At 42.1% G+C, this 17,355-nt stretch overlaps 1 protein-coding gene across 1 annotated transcript; it reads right to left on the reverse strand.

Moving 5' to 3' along the window:
* Positions 1-788: 788 nt before the first annotated feature.
* On the reverse strand, positions 789-10,097 carry kpna6 (karyopherin alpha 6 (importin alpha 7)). The gene is made up of 14 exons (XM_062435564.1): positions 9,995-10,097; positions 7,564-7,697; positions 7,320-7,412; positions 6,223-6,322; positions 6,040-6,134; positions 5,447-5,578; positions 5,267-5,355; positions 5,068-5,167; positions 4,425-4,588; positions 4,257-4,335; positions 3,759-3,884; positions 2,720-2,847; positions 2,204-2,388; positions 789-1,950 (listed from the first exon to the last, which is right to left on the reverse strand). Exons 1-14 carry the CDS (start codon positions 9,996-9,998, stop codon positions 1,763-1,765), a joined length of 1,617 nt encoding a protein of 538 aa, XP_062291548.1. The 5' UTR covers positions 9,999-10,097; the 3' UTR covers positions 789-1,762.
* Between the last annotated feature and the right edge of the window lie 7,258 nt (positions 10,098-17,355).

A 17,355-nucleotide genomic window follows, 5' to 3' on the forward strand; every position in this document is an offset into this window, starting at 1 on the left:
ATATCGACTCTAACACTATACAAAAACACCAGCACCGTCACTACACTATCACTGCTAACACCATCAAACCAATACGCCCAGTGTGACCCAAATCCAGCTTGTTACAGCCACGTCTCACAGCGTCTTCACACTGTTCTCTGTGCCGGCTGTGTGTCTGGCCAGGGATACTCAGTGACAGTAGGCAGGGTAATATAACACCATGCAAAAAAACCCCACCGCATATAACTGGGGAGAGAGAGGGGGGAGTGCAGGGCCTTCGCTAAAACAGCACAGCAGCAACAGGTTTACACGGGGCATTGATAGTATCAGGAAATTAAAACTAGAAACATTATGTCCTCATCGTGTCTGTACCACAAGTGGCTTTATTTTGCCCCCATTTTGAACATCTATGATCGCTATAGTTCAGTTATATATTTATATATAAAAATAAATTTGCTTTGCTGCTGCTTCTGTCGGCTCTTCGTCCTCCCCTTTTTCCCCAGCTACGCCTCGTTTAATAGTTAGATCACTTCATAATTCAAATGTTTTGTTATTAATAACACAGCACACGACGAACATTGGATCTCTAACTATACCACCCTCAAAAACCTTGAATTTTCCTTTTCTTTTTCTGTTTTTTTTTTTTTTTTTAGATCTTTTATAATATCCTCTAAAAACCCCAGTCCCTTTTTCCAATATCCCATTCGGAGCCCCTCCTAAATCCAGATTATTCAGTTTTCTCTGTTTTTACACTTCTTCCCAACCTCGAACCCCTACCCCCCCCCCCCCCCCCCCCAAAAAAAAAAAAAAGAAAAGAAAAAAAAAAGAATCACACTTCTTTGCTTCAGCGTCAGAATTGGGGCCAGCAGAAAGCCCTTGACAGCGAGTGGGCATGTCGCCTCTGAAGCCACTGTACAGAGGTTTTTTTTGTGTTTTTTCAGCAGATATGCAGAGACCAGCCCTAAGCCAAATGATCAGAGAGACTCTTGGTTGCAAACGAAGTGCTTTCCATGGTAGGAAAAACCCCCACAAGTACTTAAAAAAAGGGAGCAGATAAATAAAGGGTTTTGGGAGGAAATAAAAAAAATTTAAAAAAAAAAAAAAAAAAAAAGGGAAAATGTTACATGTAATTTTGTTAAATTGCACTAAGTCAGACTGACATCAAGAGCTGGGCATATTTCACCTCATGCACCCCGGGGTCTGTTGCCTTTTTGCATTGGGGAGCAGGGGAGGGGTTGTGTGGGGTAATCCTGAAAATAGGAATGTCCCATTGGGAAAAAAAATCAAAGTATATATATAAAGATAATAACCAACAAACCATCGTTACTGCTAATGAGAGAACTTAAGATGTCTGTGTGTGCGTTTTAAAGTCATGGCAGACTCGCACTTTTGGCTGGATTATGTCCTCTTTTAAGCATAATGGAGTTTGTGTGCCGCTCCCCTGTTTCGCCAGCTGACATGTGAAGTCTGCCCTGCGAAGAAGTCAGTCCACTGGTTTGAGAGGGGGGAAACAGGGGTGTTTTATTTTGGAGAGCGGGACATAGTTTTAGTTTTCCTCCAAAGGATGGGGGTTGGGGGAGAGGGGATTTGTTTGTTTGTTTGTGGCGGGACAGTGGCAGATCATCAATAAAGGGAAGAGGGCGTGGAGGTATGACACAAGCATCTAAGGGGGCCCTCTATGAGATGGTGAGGTATGGAGAGGGGTTCAATGGGTGTATTTTTTTTTTTTTTTTTTTTTAAGAGTAGAGAGAGGTGGTGGTGGGGTGGGAGGGGGGTTGCTGCCTTATAGCTGGAAGCCCTCCATAGGGGCTTCCTGCTGGGGGAAAAGGAACTGCTGGTTGGCCTGGTCCACCTGGGGGGCTAGACTGTTGTCCTCATCCTCCACCCCGAAGTAGTGCTCGATCAGGTCGAAGGCCTTCTGGTAGATCTCCTGGTTGTCGTGACTCTGGAGGAACTCTATCTTGTCCAGACCTGGGCAGGAAAACAAAATTACACTTTTAATATAAAAATTATAATCACATCGATACCAGTACTATCACTTATATTGTTTTAATTAAAGTTTTTTGTTTCAGTGGACACTTTTAGCTCCTACCATTCATTGTAAGATTGAATATCGAGTAAGTAAAAAGCACATTTATTATCCAATTTTGCCTCTCTACATCCTCATATATCATATATGCTTTATTGCCCGTGTACAGATGTGTGTGTATTTGCTGTACACTACCATAGGCTTCTTCGATGAGGCTGCAGTATGGATTGACTCCGGTACCGTTGTTCTCCTGCTTAGCTTCCTGCTCGCCCAGCCTCAAGATGTTCTCGAGCCCGTTGAGAGCCACCTGAACTATCTTAGAGTCCATCACTGTCAGCAGGTCGCACAGGGGCTTAATGCAGCCCAGATTCACCAGATACCTACACAGAAAAACACACACAGGCCTGTAAAGACTGCACGGGTGTAACAACACATTTTCAGATCTGATCATCCATTTTCATTGCAGTGTTTTAACTTTTTAATTTATCTAATTCATTCACTTAATTTCAACTCATTTCAGATAATTCCTCATGGCTCATTCTCATTATCAGCACAATGGTACCCAAGTGTGCATAATATTGCCCTATTTTTTACTTTTTAATCACCAACTTTCTCTGTGGGGAGATTCATTTTTCCAAATGATTTAGCCTGAGTCATTCTTATCCTAATCAATCATTCTGAATACAGCAGTTTCTTTACTGTGAGTCTGACCTGATCTGTTCTGGTGTTCCTCCGGACGTGGCGTTGGTGATGGCCCAGGCCGCCTCTTTCCTGGTCCTGAACTCTGCTTTCTGCAGGATGTCGATCAGCACTGGGAAGATGTTGGCATCAATGACCGTCTGTGGAACAGGATAAAATAGAAAGATCAGGGGAGCGTCTCATGAATCAGCTGCAATAGTTACGACATATTTACTCTAAAATCAATCATGTTCTTAATCGTCTTTATTAAAGATACTATAGGTATTTGGAATAATCCAATCTATATTTTATATTAAGTGTAATTACATACATAAATAAGCTGTTGGTCAGCTGGTGATAACTGAAACTATTAGCCAATTTTACTGCAGCATTTTCAAACATGATGTAAACTGATTAAAACAACTCCTTAATGGTATTAGAAAACATTCATGATTTAAATATATTTGTATTAAGTGCTCTAGCCCTTTTATTTAAAAGGCTTTAATTACATTTGACCATTAAAACATTTAACATATGTATTAGAGTTACCACATGCAGCACAGAATCATATTAGAGGATTTAAAATAAGATGACAGCACATAAACACAAAAGAAAAACATTTTCTAAAGTGAAAGAAGAATCATTCAGAGGGAAAAGGATACAGAATAAACACAGAAATCACTGCTAATATTTGTCCTCTTAAGTGTGTAATAGCAAACTTTTATATTGATGCGGTTACTACAAAACGATACAGCACAGTAAAGTGAGTTTCTGCTGCTGAGGTTGGAGAGGATTACTGATGGAAAATGTCAGAGTGCACTTTAAACGTATACTGTAATGAATCAGTGTGAACTTTTTCTAGGTAAGATCATGCCCAAAAAATATTTGTATCTTCTCTGATAGAATGAATTGTCAAGTGATGTTGCTCTGTGAAAAGCTCTTTTTACAGTCTGATTGACTATACAGAATACAGAAAAACATAGTATTGTATTTACCTCAATTGCTTGCAATCCAAATCAATCTATTAACTAACCATGAGAAAACTGGTTTGTTGCAGGTGTGTGTGTCTCACCTGTATCTGTGCTCGGTTTCCTGCTGTGATGTTTGAGATGGTCCAGCAGGCCTCTTTGCGGATAGACTCTTTAGCGCTGCTGAGAAGGTGCAGCAGACAGGGCAGGGCCGAGCAGTTCAACACCACCTACACAACGGCAACGCAGTGGATCAGAACCTTAAAGAGCATGCTATATCCAACAATGATTTAATCTCTCCAATAATATATCACTGTGCAGCCACAGCTCAACATAATACAGCAAAGGGACACACTGCCAAATAGATGAAATATTCCTTTATTGTGATCAACGTGGCAAGTGTTGATTAGCTTGTCAAGCTACTTTTATGACACTGTAAATCAAGATGGAGAGTTTCTTGAGATTTAACATCCTCGCCATGTGGATTGCAATAAAATACACCCTTAATGCAGCAGTGTTTTCATGTGTTTTTAAATATTTTTATCTTGTTATGTTGTGACTCTCTCCCCATGAAAAGAGATTGAAGTTTAATATCCTCTCACCTGTGTCTGGATGTCATCTCCAGTGACGATGTTTCCTACAGCTCTCAAAGCAGGAGAGGCCACTTTATAGTCTGTGTGCCTGCAGACGGGGAGGGGAGAGAATAGTAAAGGACTTAACAAGTCAAATTTACCGTGACGGAGACGACAGAGACTAAAGCGTGGCCTTACATGAGTAGTTCTACGAGGCGCCTGCAGACGCCGGAGTCGATGACAGCCTGGATCTTGTCGTTGGGGCCGTCTGAGAGGTAGGACAGTGCCCAGCAGGCGTCTGCCAGCAAGTCTGGGTCGCTGCTAAATAAAAGCCTGGAGAGTACTGGCAGACAGGGTGACACCTAGACAACGCAGATGCAACACAAACATATGATGAGAGCTGTTTGAACTGAGTCGTGCTGAAACGTCAAGTCGAAAACTGTTCAGTAGATTAGCCGCTGTGGGGGACTAACATGTCACACTAAGCAAAGCACAGGTGTGTATAATAAAATCTATGATGGCAGTCTCCTGTTTAGCTGCTTCAGTGTCAGAGTGCTGCAATGCTGGCTCACTGTCACACTGTCATGACTTACAGGGACGCTTAAATAGAACAAACCCATCGTTAATGTTATTAATAACACCTGAACTTTTCCTACAATGACCAGTCAAAATGTCTGCAGTGAATCAAAATGGTTTTACGTGATACTATTTATGTAAGTCAGGTGGAACTCTGTGGTTTAGGAACAATATTTAATGAACTTCAGCTATAGATCAAGTTTTTATATGAATTTCAGTGTTAATCCATCACTTCTCAAATTAGAATTTTCGATGTTGACGGCACCTTTTCAAAAGCAGGTGGAGGGTTTTTTCCTCTACAGAGATTAGATAGAGCCCACACTGCATTCCTAGTCATGGTCAGTCTAGTGGATTTGGTCAGAAGCCTGAAATGAGAGAAAAAAAAAAAACCCTCATTGCATAAGACCCATCACACATTTGCCATAGGTGTAACAGCTCGAGGTTTGAATAGATAGTGGATTTACATTAATAGTGGTGGAAGGATGTTGCAGTTCAGCACATAGTCCCTGCACACTGCGCTATCCCCCGCAATGTTACCCAAGGCCCACACTGCCTGCAGAGGGGGGAAAAAACATAGGTGAAATGAGTGGAACAATACAATACAAACACTAATCGTTACACTGATCAAAGTGTGTGTGTGTTACCTGTTCTTGGACGTCCTCAAAGTCCGAGTTAAGTAATTCTATAAAGATTGGCACAGCTCCAGCCTCAATCACCGTCTTTGTCTGCATGGATGTGCCTGATGCTATGTTGGTCAGTGCCCAAGCTGCTTCAAACTACAGCACAGAAAGAAAAAAGTGGCATTTAAAACATTTTCTACCATGGACCCATAATGTGAAGAAACTTATATTTCAATTCATTTTACATTAGTCAGCAACTGAAGTGTTGATGACAATGGACACCTGGCTGCTTTGTGCAGAGCAGCAAAACAAAATCTGTTTAATGCAAAGCTATGTATTGCTTTGACTTGCTAACCATCAGATAGAGTGTATCTGATGGTCTGCGTCAACAAAATCTCAGGCGGTATGCTGTGTATAACTGAATGGAATGCATCTGATAATGTTTAAGGAGGTTAGCTGCAGCCAGGATGTCAGGTGACATGTCCTGATTCAGGATGTCAGGTGACATGTCCTGATTCATCAGTGAGGCACACATTTTATCACTAGATGTCTATTAACTTTTGATGTGTTGTACAGCGAGGAGGTTTGAACTGTGAGTGTTTTTTTCATAGACTGACCTGTAGTGTGCAGTTGACACTTTTCTTCAGGAACTCTACAAACCTCTCCACAACTCCAGGCGTGTTTATAACTTCATCGATTGGTGGGTTAGGCTCTGAAAGGAACAGGTGTAATACAGCATGTAAGTATAGTTGTTTAGTCAGTGACTGTTACGTGGAGTCATGATGAGGACACATACCAACCTTTGGAAAGTAGTTTTCTGAATTTTTGTGTTGTGGTGAGCTGAAGCTCTGGGTCCTCTGAAAAGAGCATCTCCACCATGTCTCTGGTGATGACTCCTTCCTGCAACAAACACATGCACAAGCACTCTGAACACTTCCATCCACTAAACATGGACTCCAGAGATCTCAACCGACAGACTGCAGATCCCTACCAGATGTGTCTCCCTTACAGTCGAGATGGTGATGAAGATAACACACAGGAATTTACTCATCTCGTGCCTAACTTGAGCAGATCATAACATATTGGGTATGGAATTCATCTGCAGACGCTCTGGTTCAAACTTTTCTATAGAAAAATGTAGCCTGCAACAGACTAATTAATCAGTTTTAGCCTTGCTCACTGCCATTAATAACTTGTTTCGATTGCCTGCCTATTGTGTATATGTGTGCGTCTAATCCTTTTTAGTGTTTTTATGCCTCTCAAGCAGCCACAGGGTTCAGCTGCTCCTTCCACAGGTTAGAGTTAGGCAGTGAGGTTTTATTTTCATTTAGTTTCTTTTAAATATGGAAATATAGTTGTAGCTTTTGTTTTAAAGAGCTAACTTTTGGTAATTGATTTGAACAGCACTCACAGGCTCTTAACTTTGCAGTTTTCCTTTTGCATTTTTGTATTAAACAATCTAATTTCCTGGTTAATAAATAACTTTTTTGGGTGCTTTCCTTTCCCTTAAAGCTCTGGGTCGTAATATACTTTTCTTTAAGTCGTAACACATATCATAAGATGGTGAGGACTGCTGAAAAGATGAAAGTCTAAGCTTTATGATGGGCTCATGAGGAATGGCATTATAAAATAGGTTCTTTCAAAAATTGAGAAATCACTGCAACCATGAGAGTCTTTGAGCTCAAGTCATAAATGTGCACAAAAAAATATTTGGCTGATGGGTCCAGTAGTGTGTGAGATAAGCTGCAGACAGATACACACACACACACCACCAAACGCATGATCTCCTCCAGGCTTACGGCCGGCAGAGATAACAAAACGGAAACACGATGTAAAATAAACCTCCGGTGGGTCCTATGTAATCCCCTCTTTGTCTACGCTGTGCGAGTGCACTCACTGTTACTGCAGAGCTGAGGTGGGAGTCCACCAGTGGACTCTCGAACATGGCTTCCTCTTCATTGAGAACGTCCACATTCCTCCTCTTGAAAAGCTGCGATCACAGAATCATCAGAGTCAACAGAGACACGTTTGGGCCAGACTGTTTCCACTACACACACACACACATAGACTACAAAAACTGATAAACTCAAACTGGGAAATAAAAGGACTGATAAAGATTTGTTGAGGTTTTGGTGCGTTACCTGTTGTTCTCGTTTCTGTTTCCTGAGTTGGATGCCCTCCTCCTCTCTCCTGCGCCTCATCTCTTCTGGGTTCAGTGCTTTGTTCTTGTAGCGGTTCATCCTGTAGTTATCCTTGGCCGGACTGGCTGACGGCTCTGATGGGCGACACACAGGTAAACATCACGATAAATCAGTAAAGTAGGAAACTATCGAAGTCGAACCTAATGAGAACTCCATGTGTTAAGACAAAGTTTGTATTTGTTTTGTTCCCCTTGCATCTCTAATAATAGGCCCGTGATGATGAAACAGCATGTACACAGGTCTATATATAAAAAAAAGCCCTTGAATAAACAGGCTCAGAGACTGGACAACGCGGCCCAAAAATACACAGACATGCAAACACACACTGCAAAGCTATTCATCAACTAGTCAGCTGGCGGCTAGAACAAATGTAATTATTCAGTGCGGTTAATTCGCAGAGTTAGCATAAACCGGTGCCCACACAGGACAAACTGTCCATTCTCAGCATTTGTGCAGTCATGCCACCAGCACAGGGCACCGAGCAGAACCCTGAGTCACCCGGGGCAACGAGAGAGACAGAGAGAAAGACAGAAAAAGAGAGAGAGAGAGGTAGGGACAACATTGAAACCTGCCACCGGCGCAGAATGGTGCCAACCTTCTGTGCCAAAAACGCCCCGTCGTAACAGCGGAGAGGGGGGTTTCCGAGGTTAAATATCGGAACGGGTGGCGCAAATTGAGGTCATGCTTTCGTTTAAGGGCATCAACACAACACAAGCAGGCTCGTTGAAAAGCTTATGCATGTGTGTGTAATGTGTCCAGACGGTAAAGCCACAGGCGCAGGGGGGCGGCACACGGGCACATGTTGCGACTGGATGCTCTCGTTTTTCTGTAGCATGTTTGTTACATTAGCCGGCGTGTGTGTGTGAATGGTTTGGGCTTCATGGCACAGAAATAACCCAGCTGAGAGGAGGTCTACGCCGGCTTTACACTGGAGGAAATAAAGCAGAATGTTGAGGAGGAGATCAATCATTTATTAACTAACAGCAGAGTGATTGATGCAGTTTTAGATGCTGATGTTTTGGATGAGCTACTACTGAGATTTCAGCAACCGCCTTAAAACAACAGGGATGCAAATCGTCTGTTATTTAGAGGGTACAGTCTCAGTAGCAGATATATCTAAACCTCTACAAACCATCTGCAGGCCTACACACTATCAGTTGTTGTGGGATTTTTGGCAACTAACCCAACCAATTCAAGGACACTTTTCCAATACTAATAAAAAAAGGAAACCTGAAACTATAATGACTAGAAGGTTGTGATCCAGCTTGATTTCTGTGTATATTTGGTTGGATTAATATTAAAAACTGCCCCTCTTTCTTTGTCCTTTTTAAACATATACTTTACCAGTAGTGATCCTGTCAATTACAAATGCTGAGAGAGGAAAAAACAGGTTTGATTATGTGCAGGAATAGTCTGGAAAAACTTGGGGACCTCTAGTGTCACATGTGCGATGCAATACGTCAATACATTTTCTCACTGGTCTTAGCAATCGAGCAAAAATGTTCCATGTGATCTCCCAGCTCACCGATTCCCACTTGCATCCTCCCACTACTTTTAATAAGAACAATTAATTCAATATAACTTAATCGTATTAAGACCAGCGTGTAATCCGGCGCATTTGAAGAGGCTGACTGACATGAGCTAACGCGGCTAACACTGATGCTAGCACTCAAATGAGTGGCTAAAAATATGACGATTAACTTCTGTCAGCTCACAGGCGACGACGTAAAGCCTTTTATTAGTTGTTGAGAGCCTCTTATCGAGTCGTAATCGTCGCACAAACGAAATAGTACCAAGCAAACAGCTACATGACGTGTGAAATGTCTAGATAGCGGTAACTTTGCTAACATTACCGCTATCCACATTGCTAGAGGTAAATGAACAACAGTAGCCAGAGTGACAGGCGAATATAACGGTACAATTGCTGATAAGAAAACATATTTTGATATAACAGATAGTAACTTTAAACCTGAGCTATATATATGTGTGTGTGTCCCCACCTATTATAAGAAAAGACGGCACGGTGCGGTGCTAACCTAGTTAGCCATTAGCCTTACGTTAGTTTCTTTAAGTTTGCTAACAGATGTCACTGGTTGTTTTTTCTTATCAGAACTATGTTAGTTCACCTTGTATGATACATGGTAGTAAATGAAACATTGTCATAACACTCTATAGTTGTATACGTAGCAAGTGTACTTACTGGCGTTGCTAAAGCTACGCAGCAAAGTTAAGTAGCAGCCTAGCAGCTAACGAGCTAACAGGCTAAATAACAGTGACAGGGTTTCATAACCATCACTCCCGACGACACACGGCGCAACCTTTAACCAGCTAAATGTAACATCTGTGATCCTGATTTATCGATCAAGCTTACCCATTGTGTCCTATGTGGTTTGAGTGTATCACGTCGTGTAGATATGAGTCAATTTTAAATCCTTTCTCTCTTCTAGCTTTCCAGAATTTGCTCTTGTAAGCAATATGTCTGCCGGGAGACGGAAACGTCAAAATATAACACCGACTTCCTGCCACCAGAGGACGCTCCAGCTTCACTAAACACTTCACACATTTAGACACACAGTAGAAGATAATACCAACTATATTTAGGGTTGGATTTATTTAATTAAAAAAAGGATACACTAGTCAGTCATGTTAGCCTCCTACTAGGCACCCACAAGCCTGAAAAATAATGTACTCCAATAAGGTTAGTGTTCTTCAACCCTGATCACAGTCATAACCCTGGTCTCAATTAAAAGGTAAATCTTTACATTTCTCAACCCAAAAAATCTGAATGAATAGAAGTGATCCTGAAAATAATGCCACCAAGGTTTAAGTGTCCCACAGGTGAGACAGTATCGCTTAGCAGGTAAAGCTGAACTGTCCCAGTTCATTCATAAAGACAATATCAAACCAGTCCTTAGGGGAGGACAAGTGGACACATGACTTAATGTTAACATGTTGTAGTCTTCCAAAAGCCACTGTTTCTCTCCACTGTCTCAATTTTGCATACCCTCTGGCATGGTTCTCTCTGTCTTGGATCTTCCTCTGTTCCCCTGGCTTTGAAATGGTGTGTGAGAGAGAGACAGAAAGGATGTGTATGTGTGTGTGTGAACCGTCAAGGCACCCCAGTGCTTTCTCAAATTGAATGTGACACAATAATACAGGTGAGGGGCATCCATGGTCAATTTGCTGGGAGCAGGTAGTAGTAAATTACTGCACTATATTGCAATGCAGTATTGTCCTCTGACACAGGCTCCCCGAGGAGGCATGAAGAGACACACCAGAAAAATACTTTAGGGGGCAATGTTGTACAAATAAAATGATAGCAACGGGTCACACACTGCTGTCAGGCTTCCCCTATTAGAAAGGATGTGGGAGGTCAAGTCAACTCGAGCACGACTGAGATACTTTCCCATGATTACAATTTCTTAGCAGACAAGAATAAATATTGTTCATAGATTCAGGCTCTTTCAGAGTAGACGAGGGTTCTGGGTTGAGCTTCATTCAACCGAGCCATGAGGGCTGACAGTTCACATCCTTTAGCAGGTGTGCTGGCACAGAGATGAATCAAAAGACACTGCTTACTGGAGAGCAGCTCTCCACCGGTATCAAATAACACAAACACACAGGACCAATTTGTGCTATGGTGGCAGCATTCAAATGCACTCATATCCAGTCGGCAGGGCTGTAGCTGGGGCTCATCCAATCCGATTTCACAGGGTCTTCTACCTTTCTCATTTCTAGGCCTGCTGAAGCACATCATACAGCAGCCTACACTTTGCAGAGAAGCAAAGGCTATCCATTAGTTAATGCCATAGTGTAAAAACTGCCTGTGTAATGGAATCATGAGAGCAAAGCAAGGCCTATAACCGAACTGAAGCACATAGGCAACGATCCATTCTGTCGTAGTCTCGCACTCACCATCATCTCATTATGACGATATAATAAACACTAGAAATCAATACCCACTTTTCACACCCACAATCAAACTGCTGTAAATTAAAGAGAAAAAAGATCTAAATTAACGAAGAGGAAGACCTCTCCTGCCGACCTCATTAGTGGCCATTGCTCATCCAGGCTAAGTCAGCAATATTGAGAAACCGCACTGCATTTCCAACAAGCAAATTAACACCGCTGCCACAGCACAATGAGAGCTACAATTAGGTCTTGATTAAGTGCAATTTCATCAAAATGAGTTTTTAGTTTTGTCTGAGAGGAAGATACAGTATTTGTTAATTGTATTTCTGCTGCAGGGCCCTTCTCTGTGACCAGATTTTGAAGGAATTAGAAGAGCTTTGTCTAGAGATCTGCACATCTATGTACATGTTTGCTGAATGATTGCATGACTGATGATATAAATGCGTTTCACTTGTGTAGAGTCTACGTTATCCAGCCAAGAGGTTTCATAGGCAAATGTCTGCCCTGTTTTTCATCATGCTCCTGGCTTCCTATTCATGATGAAACATCACATAGGTCTCTCATCTCTGCAGGTGGAAACCACAGCAACAAAAAAAAATCTTTTACCCGGACAAAACTAATATGTCCCACATAAGGAGGCTAATTACATCAAAGAGCATGTTTGCGGTGTAAAAACCCAATTATGAAGCGTCAAAAGCTGTTTAGTTTTGATTGTGCTTATTGGATTGCGTAAATATACCCGGTTTAAACGGCCCCTTAATTCAATTACACTCAATATGATAATAAGGCTAGTTTGCTGAAATGTGAGAATGTGGTTGGGCCGCCTGTGGGAGAGAGAACATCTGCAAGACTCTGTGCTGAACGCTTTGTGTGAGAGTAATAAAGAGTGAGAGAGATAACGCCATGGGGAGGATAGTATGTCGAGAGAGCAGTGTGACAGTGCATGTGAGGCGTGAATGGAAGAGAGGATATACTGTATGTCTTCATAATATAGTGTTGAAAATCCATTCAGCACTGTCCATTCCTTACTTTTTTTTATCTGAGGACTGGGGCCCCCCTCTCTCTCGCTCTCTCTTGCTCTCTCTCGCTCCCCATCTCTCTGTCTCCCCCTCGCTTTCCGACATCTACCAGGTGCTGGAGCAGATAAGTAAGATGCTGAGTAGGTAATTTTAGAATATTCTTGTGGATCATTCGATCATTCTTCGCATGTGAGGGAGAGATTTGTGGGAACCATTTGAATACTAATGTGTAATTTTCACCTCACGGGATAAAACACTCGGAGAAACAAATCTGTAGCTGGGTAGTGAAAGCACTGACTAAAAATGACATTGAGCATATTGACATATTGAGCAAATATGACAACCACTTTTCAGTTGAGACGGAAAGAGCTGTGCAGATCTCAATTTATCTCCAACTGTCTGTCTGGGTTGTCCTGGTGTGATGATCCATCTGTCTCAATCCAATCAGACCTCTCAGGCCATCTTATGGTTGTTATTTATAGCACTGGTTCTTCTAATTTCCAGAGGTTGCCAGATGGTTGTGGAAAAAAACATAAAATAACACATTTTAGACTGAGGAATGTTTTTTACATTACACCGTCTGTACCAGTGATATCATTTGTTTTAGAGTAGATTTTATTAAGTGTTTTTCTTGGACACCCAAAAAAGAAAAATTTCAGATTCATTTATTATTATCATTTCACAACACAAGCTTGTATAACGAAATATAGTTTGTACTCTTTATGCTACTCACAAAAAGAGAAATTATATAAATGGATTAATAAATAATAGGTTATAAAAAATAAAACTTATTTTATGTTGGAGTGTGGAGGAAGAACTGAGGAGTCTCACAGTCTGAGAACAAGAAGCTGCTCTGTAGTCTGGTGGTGGAACAGTGGATATTTCTGTATCTCTTGCCAGACAGCAGCAGGGTGAACAAGCTGTGGTTGGGGTGGATGTTGTTTTTCACTATCCTTGGAGCTCTGTGCAGGCACCTCACCTCACCTCACCTCACCTATATATCACTGATGCTCAGTAGATGGGTACCAATGATGTTCTGTGGGGTTTTATTGACCTGCTGCAGAGCCTTCCTGCCTTGGGCCTTTTATATCACATACCAATTTGTGATGTTTGCAGTCAGGATTCTTGCTCCTCTGTAAAATGTAACAAGAACTTGGAAGGCAAATTTTGTTTTCTTCAGTTCCTTTAAGAAATACAGTCATCCCTGAGCTTGGGTGGAGATTTGTGATGTCCAATACAGGTTCTCTGTGATGCTGATTCACAGGAACCTAAAACTGCTCACCTGCTCCACTGCTCCACATCAGCTCCTTGGTGTTGTTGCAGTAGGTTGTTCTCTGTGCAACCCAATATAGACTCTCATTGTTTGAAATCTGGCTGATGACGGTGGTGTCGTCCTCGAACTTGAGTTCTCTCGATGTTGGGGGTTGCGGTCATGGATGTACAGCATGAATAGAAGGGGGCTGAACAAACTACCCCGGGGCACTCCTGTGTTGCAGAATGTGATGCTCAAGCCCAAATGTTTCAATCAGTTTCCAGGGGGAGATTGTATTAAATGCTGAGCTGAAATCAACTAACAGCATTCTGATATAGGTGTTGTTATTTTCAAGTGGAGGACATTGGAGATGGCATCCTCTGTGGATCTGTATGCAAACTGGTGATGGGATGTTGTCTTTGATGTGCTTGAGAACCAGTTTTTTAAACTTCATTAGAATAGGGGTGAGTGCCACAGGACGGTAGTCATTTAAACTAGATACTAAGACTTTTTAGGTAAAGGTGATGGCTTAAAGCAGGTGGGAACCCCCTCCAATGACATTGAGATGTTAAAAACGTCAATAATAACATGCTGGTTGGCATGTTTTTAGTACACAGGCAGGGATGTTATCCAGGCCCAGCAGCTTTATTCATGTTCACTCTCAGCAGGATTCTTCTCACATCCGCTGTGGATACTGATAGTGGCAGGTCCTCTGGAGGCGGAGTAGACTTTACAGCTGACTCTTTGTTGAGGATATCAAAGCGTGCATATAATGAGTTCAGCTCATCTGCCAACTTGGCCTCACATATTATAGGGGTGCTCCTTCTTTTGAAGCCTGTGATGTTCTGGATCGCCTGCCACATATCTTAGGTGTTGGTGTTGAGGTCTCTTTCCAGTATCTGCTAATGTCTCCACTTTGCCTCCTTGATGCCAGCTTTCAGTCTTGCTATAGTGGTGTTGCATGCTTCCTTGTCACCTAACTGGAAGGCAGCTTTTTTGGCTCTGGAAAGGGCCCTCACCACTCCATTCGTCCAGGCTTTCTGGTAGGGGAATGATTTTATTGTCTTTGTGATCACCACATCATCAGCACAGTTGCTGAGTTTTGCTAGCTATCACATGGAACAACTACAGAGCTATCGCTTCTAAGAAAAAGTATTCCAGCTCAAGACTCCAGGCGGTGTCTTAAGATGGGTCACCTGAAAGTCCAACAGCAGCACCATCAACTGAGAAACGAAGTGAGATCTGATCATGTAGTTAGTGGAGACACATTCTAATGCTAGGTACTTAGAATTGTCCACTTGTGATCGGATTCTCAAAGTTGTCTGTTAATGTCAGATGTGAACAGGTTGAGTGTATAACCTAACCTTTCTATTATCTATTTCATCTATCTATTATATTTTTAGGCTTATGTTTGGTTACTGTGTGTGTACCATGTATTCCTCATGTTGTGAGGACATTAATCTGTTTACAATCATGTGGGGACTCGCCTCCCTTTTGGGGACAAAAAAATATTCATAATAGTGTAAATCGTTAATTTTATTTTTATTTGTGTTTATTCGCTCCAAACAGTCAAAACACCAGCTTTATGTTACCTGTAAATTTGCTAGCAATGGATGTGGGGATGTGTTCAGTTCAACCTCTGAACTCAGAACTCATGAGAAACTGGTTCATTCTGTCATTAACCCCAATCGCCTTCATTTTCCTCTTTTCTCTGTATGTTTATGAAACCTATCTTAAACCTCTGGATTACCTGGACATTTTTCACTCAAGTTAAAACATTGTACGAGCAAATCCGCATGTACGAGCAAATCTGCATGTACTAGCGTCTTTCCATTGACTTTATATGTAATCACACCACATTTAAATTTAAAATGTGCAGAGAGAAGAGATTTCATTCAAAACTGAGTGTGCAACCCGTCATGACTGAATGAATGTACTGATTATAATGTCATCGACAAAGAAACCACATTTAACGACAACAGGTCACGCCATGGCTGACTCCTGAGCCATAAAACAAGGTCAGCGTTTTGGATTGGTGCATGCCTAATATTGACCCCGACCTATATTCTTTGGGAACCCAACATCATCGTTCGTCCTGTGCATCCCCGCCTTCATGCAGAGCTTGTTAGCTGGATGGCTCATCAACCGAGTCAAATTATCCTGTGAAATAGCGCAGCGATGTCACAGCGTGGGCTGATGTGGCAGCATGTAATGCAACAGTCTGATGCCAAAGAGTTAGAGAGAGGTCGACAGAGAGAGAGAGAGAGAGAGAGTGAGGGATGGGGGGGGCAGTCTTGCATCAGAGAGCACTTAGGGATGCCAGCAGAGTAGATGAAGCAAAGAGATCAATATGGCACAATTATTGTACACACTGTAATTGATGAACACGTGGCTCAGGAAGACTTCCTCTCCACTCTCTAAACCTTACAAGCCAATTTCAGCCCAATCGAACCGGCTCAATAAGGCCTATTAACTCGAAGTGCTTTTATTTACCTGCGATGCGGCTTGCCATCGACTATCAGGGGACATCCCTTTTCTTTTTACAATGCAGCACATTCAGTTCTTTCAGATTAACATTACACTCAGCTGCCATGTATAATACCTGAAATACCAGCTCTCTCAACTCAACTTCTTGCCATGCCTCCTGGGCAGAAAATGTAACACAGAAAATAAAAATAGTCGTCAAATTATTCAGCTTTGAATCCAGCTGGGATACTTTAATTAAAGCACTTTGATAGTTACTCTCCAGCATTTCCAGTCCCACTATGGCTTGCTCTGATGTAAGAATAGGACAGGAGTGACCATAAAAGTGATGTGTATGGCTGTGGATGTGCTGGAGCACCTAACTACCTCACTACGGGGCTTTCACAGCCTCCCTGCGGTGGCTATAAATCCACCCTGTGATTGGAGAGCGGAGGTAATGAGGGGGCCTGGTGCACTATGCAGGCACACACACACACTCACACACATCTCTCTGTAAATAACACCACCACTGACCCTGACAGCAGTCTGATCATCTTGGTCTGCCACAATCACCTTCTTCCAGTAAATCTATCTAATTAACTCCGCAGCTGAAATCAAAGAGTCTCTCCTCCAGTCAGTCAGAGGTTGCTGTGCCGTAATAGTTCCTGACAAGACACAAAATTAACGGAATGAAATTAAAATGCTTTTTCCTCTGTATTCTTGCTTTTCTCGACAGTATTAATTGTTGTTTTCAAACGTGTTGGACGTGTGGAATTAATGGTCACAGGAAACAATTTCAGTCGAGGCGGACGAACGGCTTCTAAGTTAACTTCAAAAAACAAGGCTGGAATTTTCTCTGACAGCATGTCACGTATCTGGATGTATTCCTGTACTGTGCTTAATGCTGCGCCGCCGCCGCTTGTTTTTCAAACGGTCTATTATTGATGTAACAGACAGATTGAGTGGAAAATGGGGGAAACAGCACGGCTTCATGATAAGTGGATTAACAAATTGCCTCCCTGGCCTTTCGCTGGCTTGCAAAGTGCCTTTCTTGTTCTTTACTTTTGACTGCTACCAAACCAAGCC

Source organism: Scomber scombrus, chromosome 16 (genome assembly GCF_963691925.1).
Source record: "Scomber scombrus chromosome 16, fScoSco1.1, whole genome shotgun sequence".
Lineage (NCBI taxonomy): Eukaryota > Metazoa > Chordata > Actinopteri > Scombriformes > Scombridae > Scomber > Scomber scombrus.

Bases quoted from the DNA above. Each gene is read 5' to 3' on its own strand.
- kpna6 (XM_062435564.1), bottom strand. The intron at 7,413-7,563 runs GTAACGCACCAA...CTGTGATCGCAG, and splicing joins AACAGAAACGAGAACAACAG to CTTTTCAAGAGGAGGAATGT. The intron at 6,323-7,319 runs GTGAGTGCACTC...TGTTTGTTGCAG, and splicing joins ACCTCAGCTCTGCAGTAACA to GAAGGAGTCATCACCAGAGA.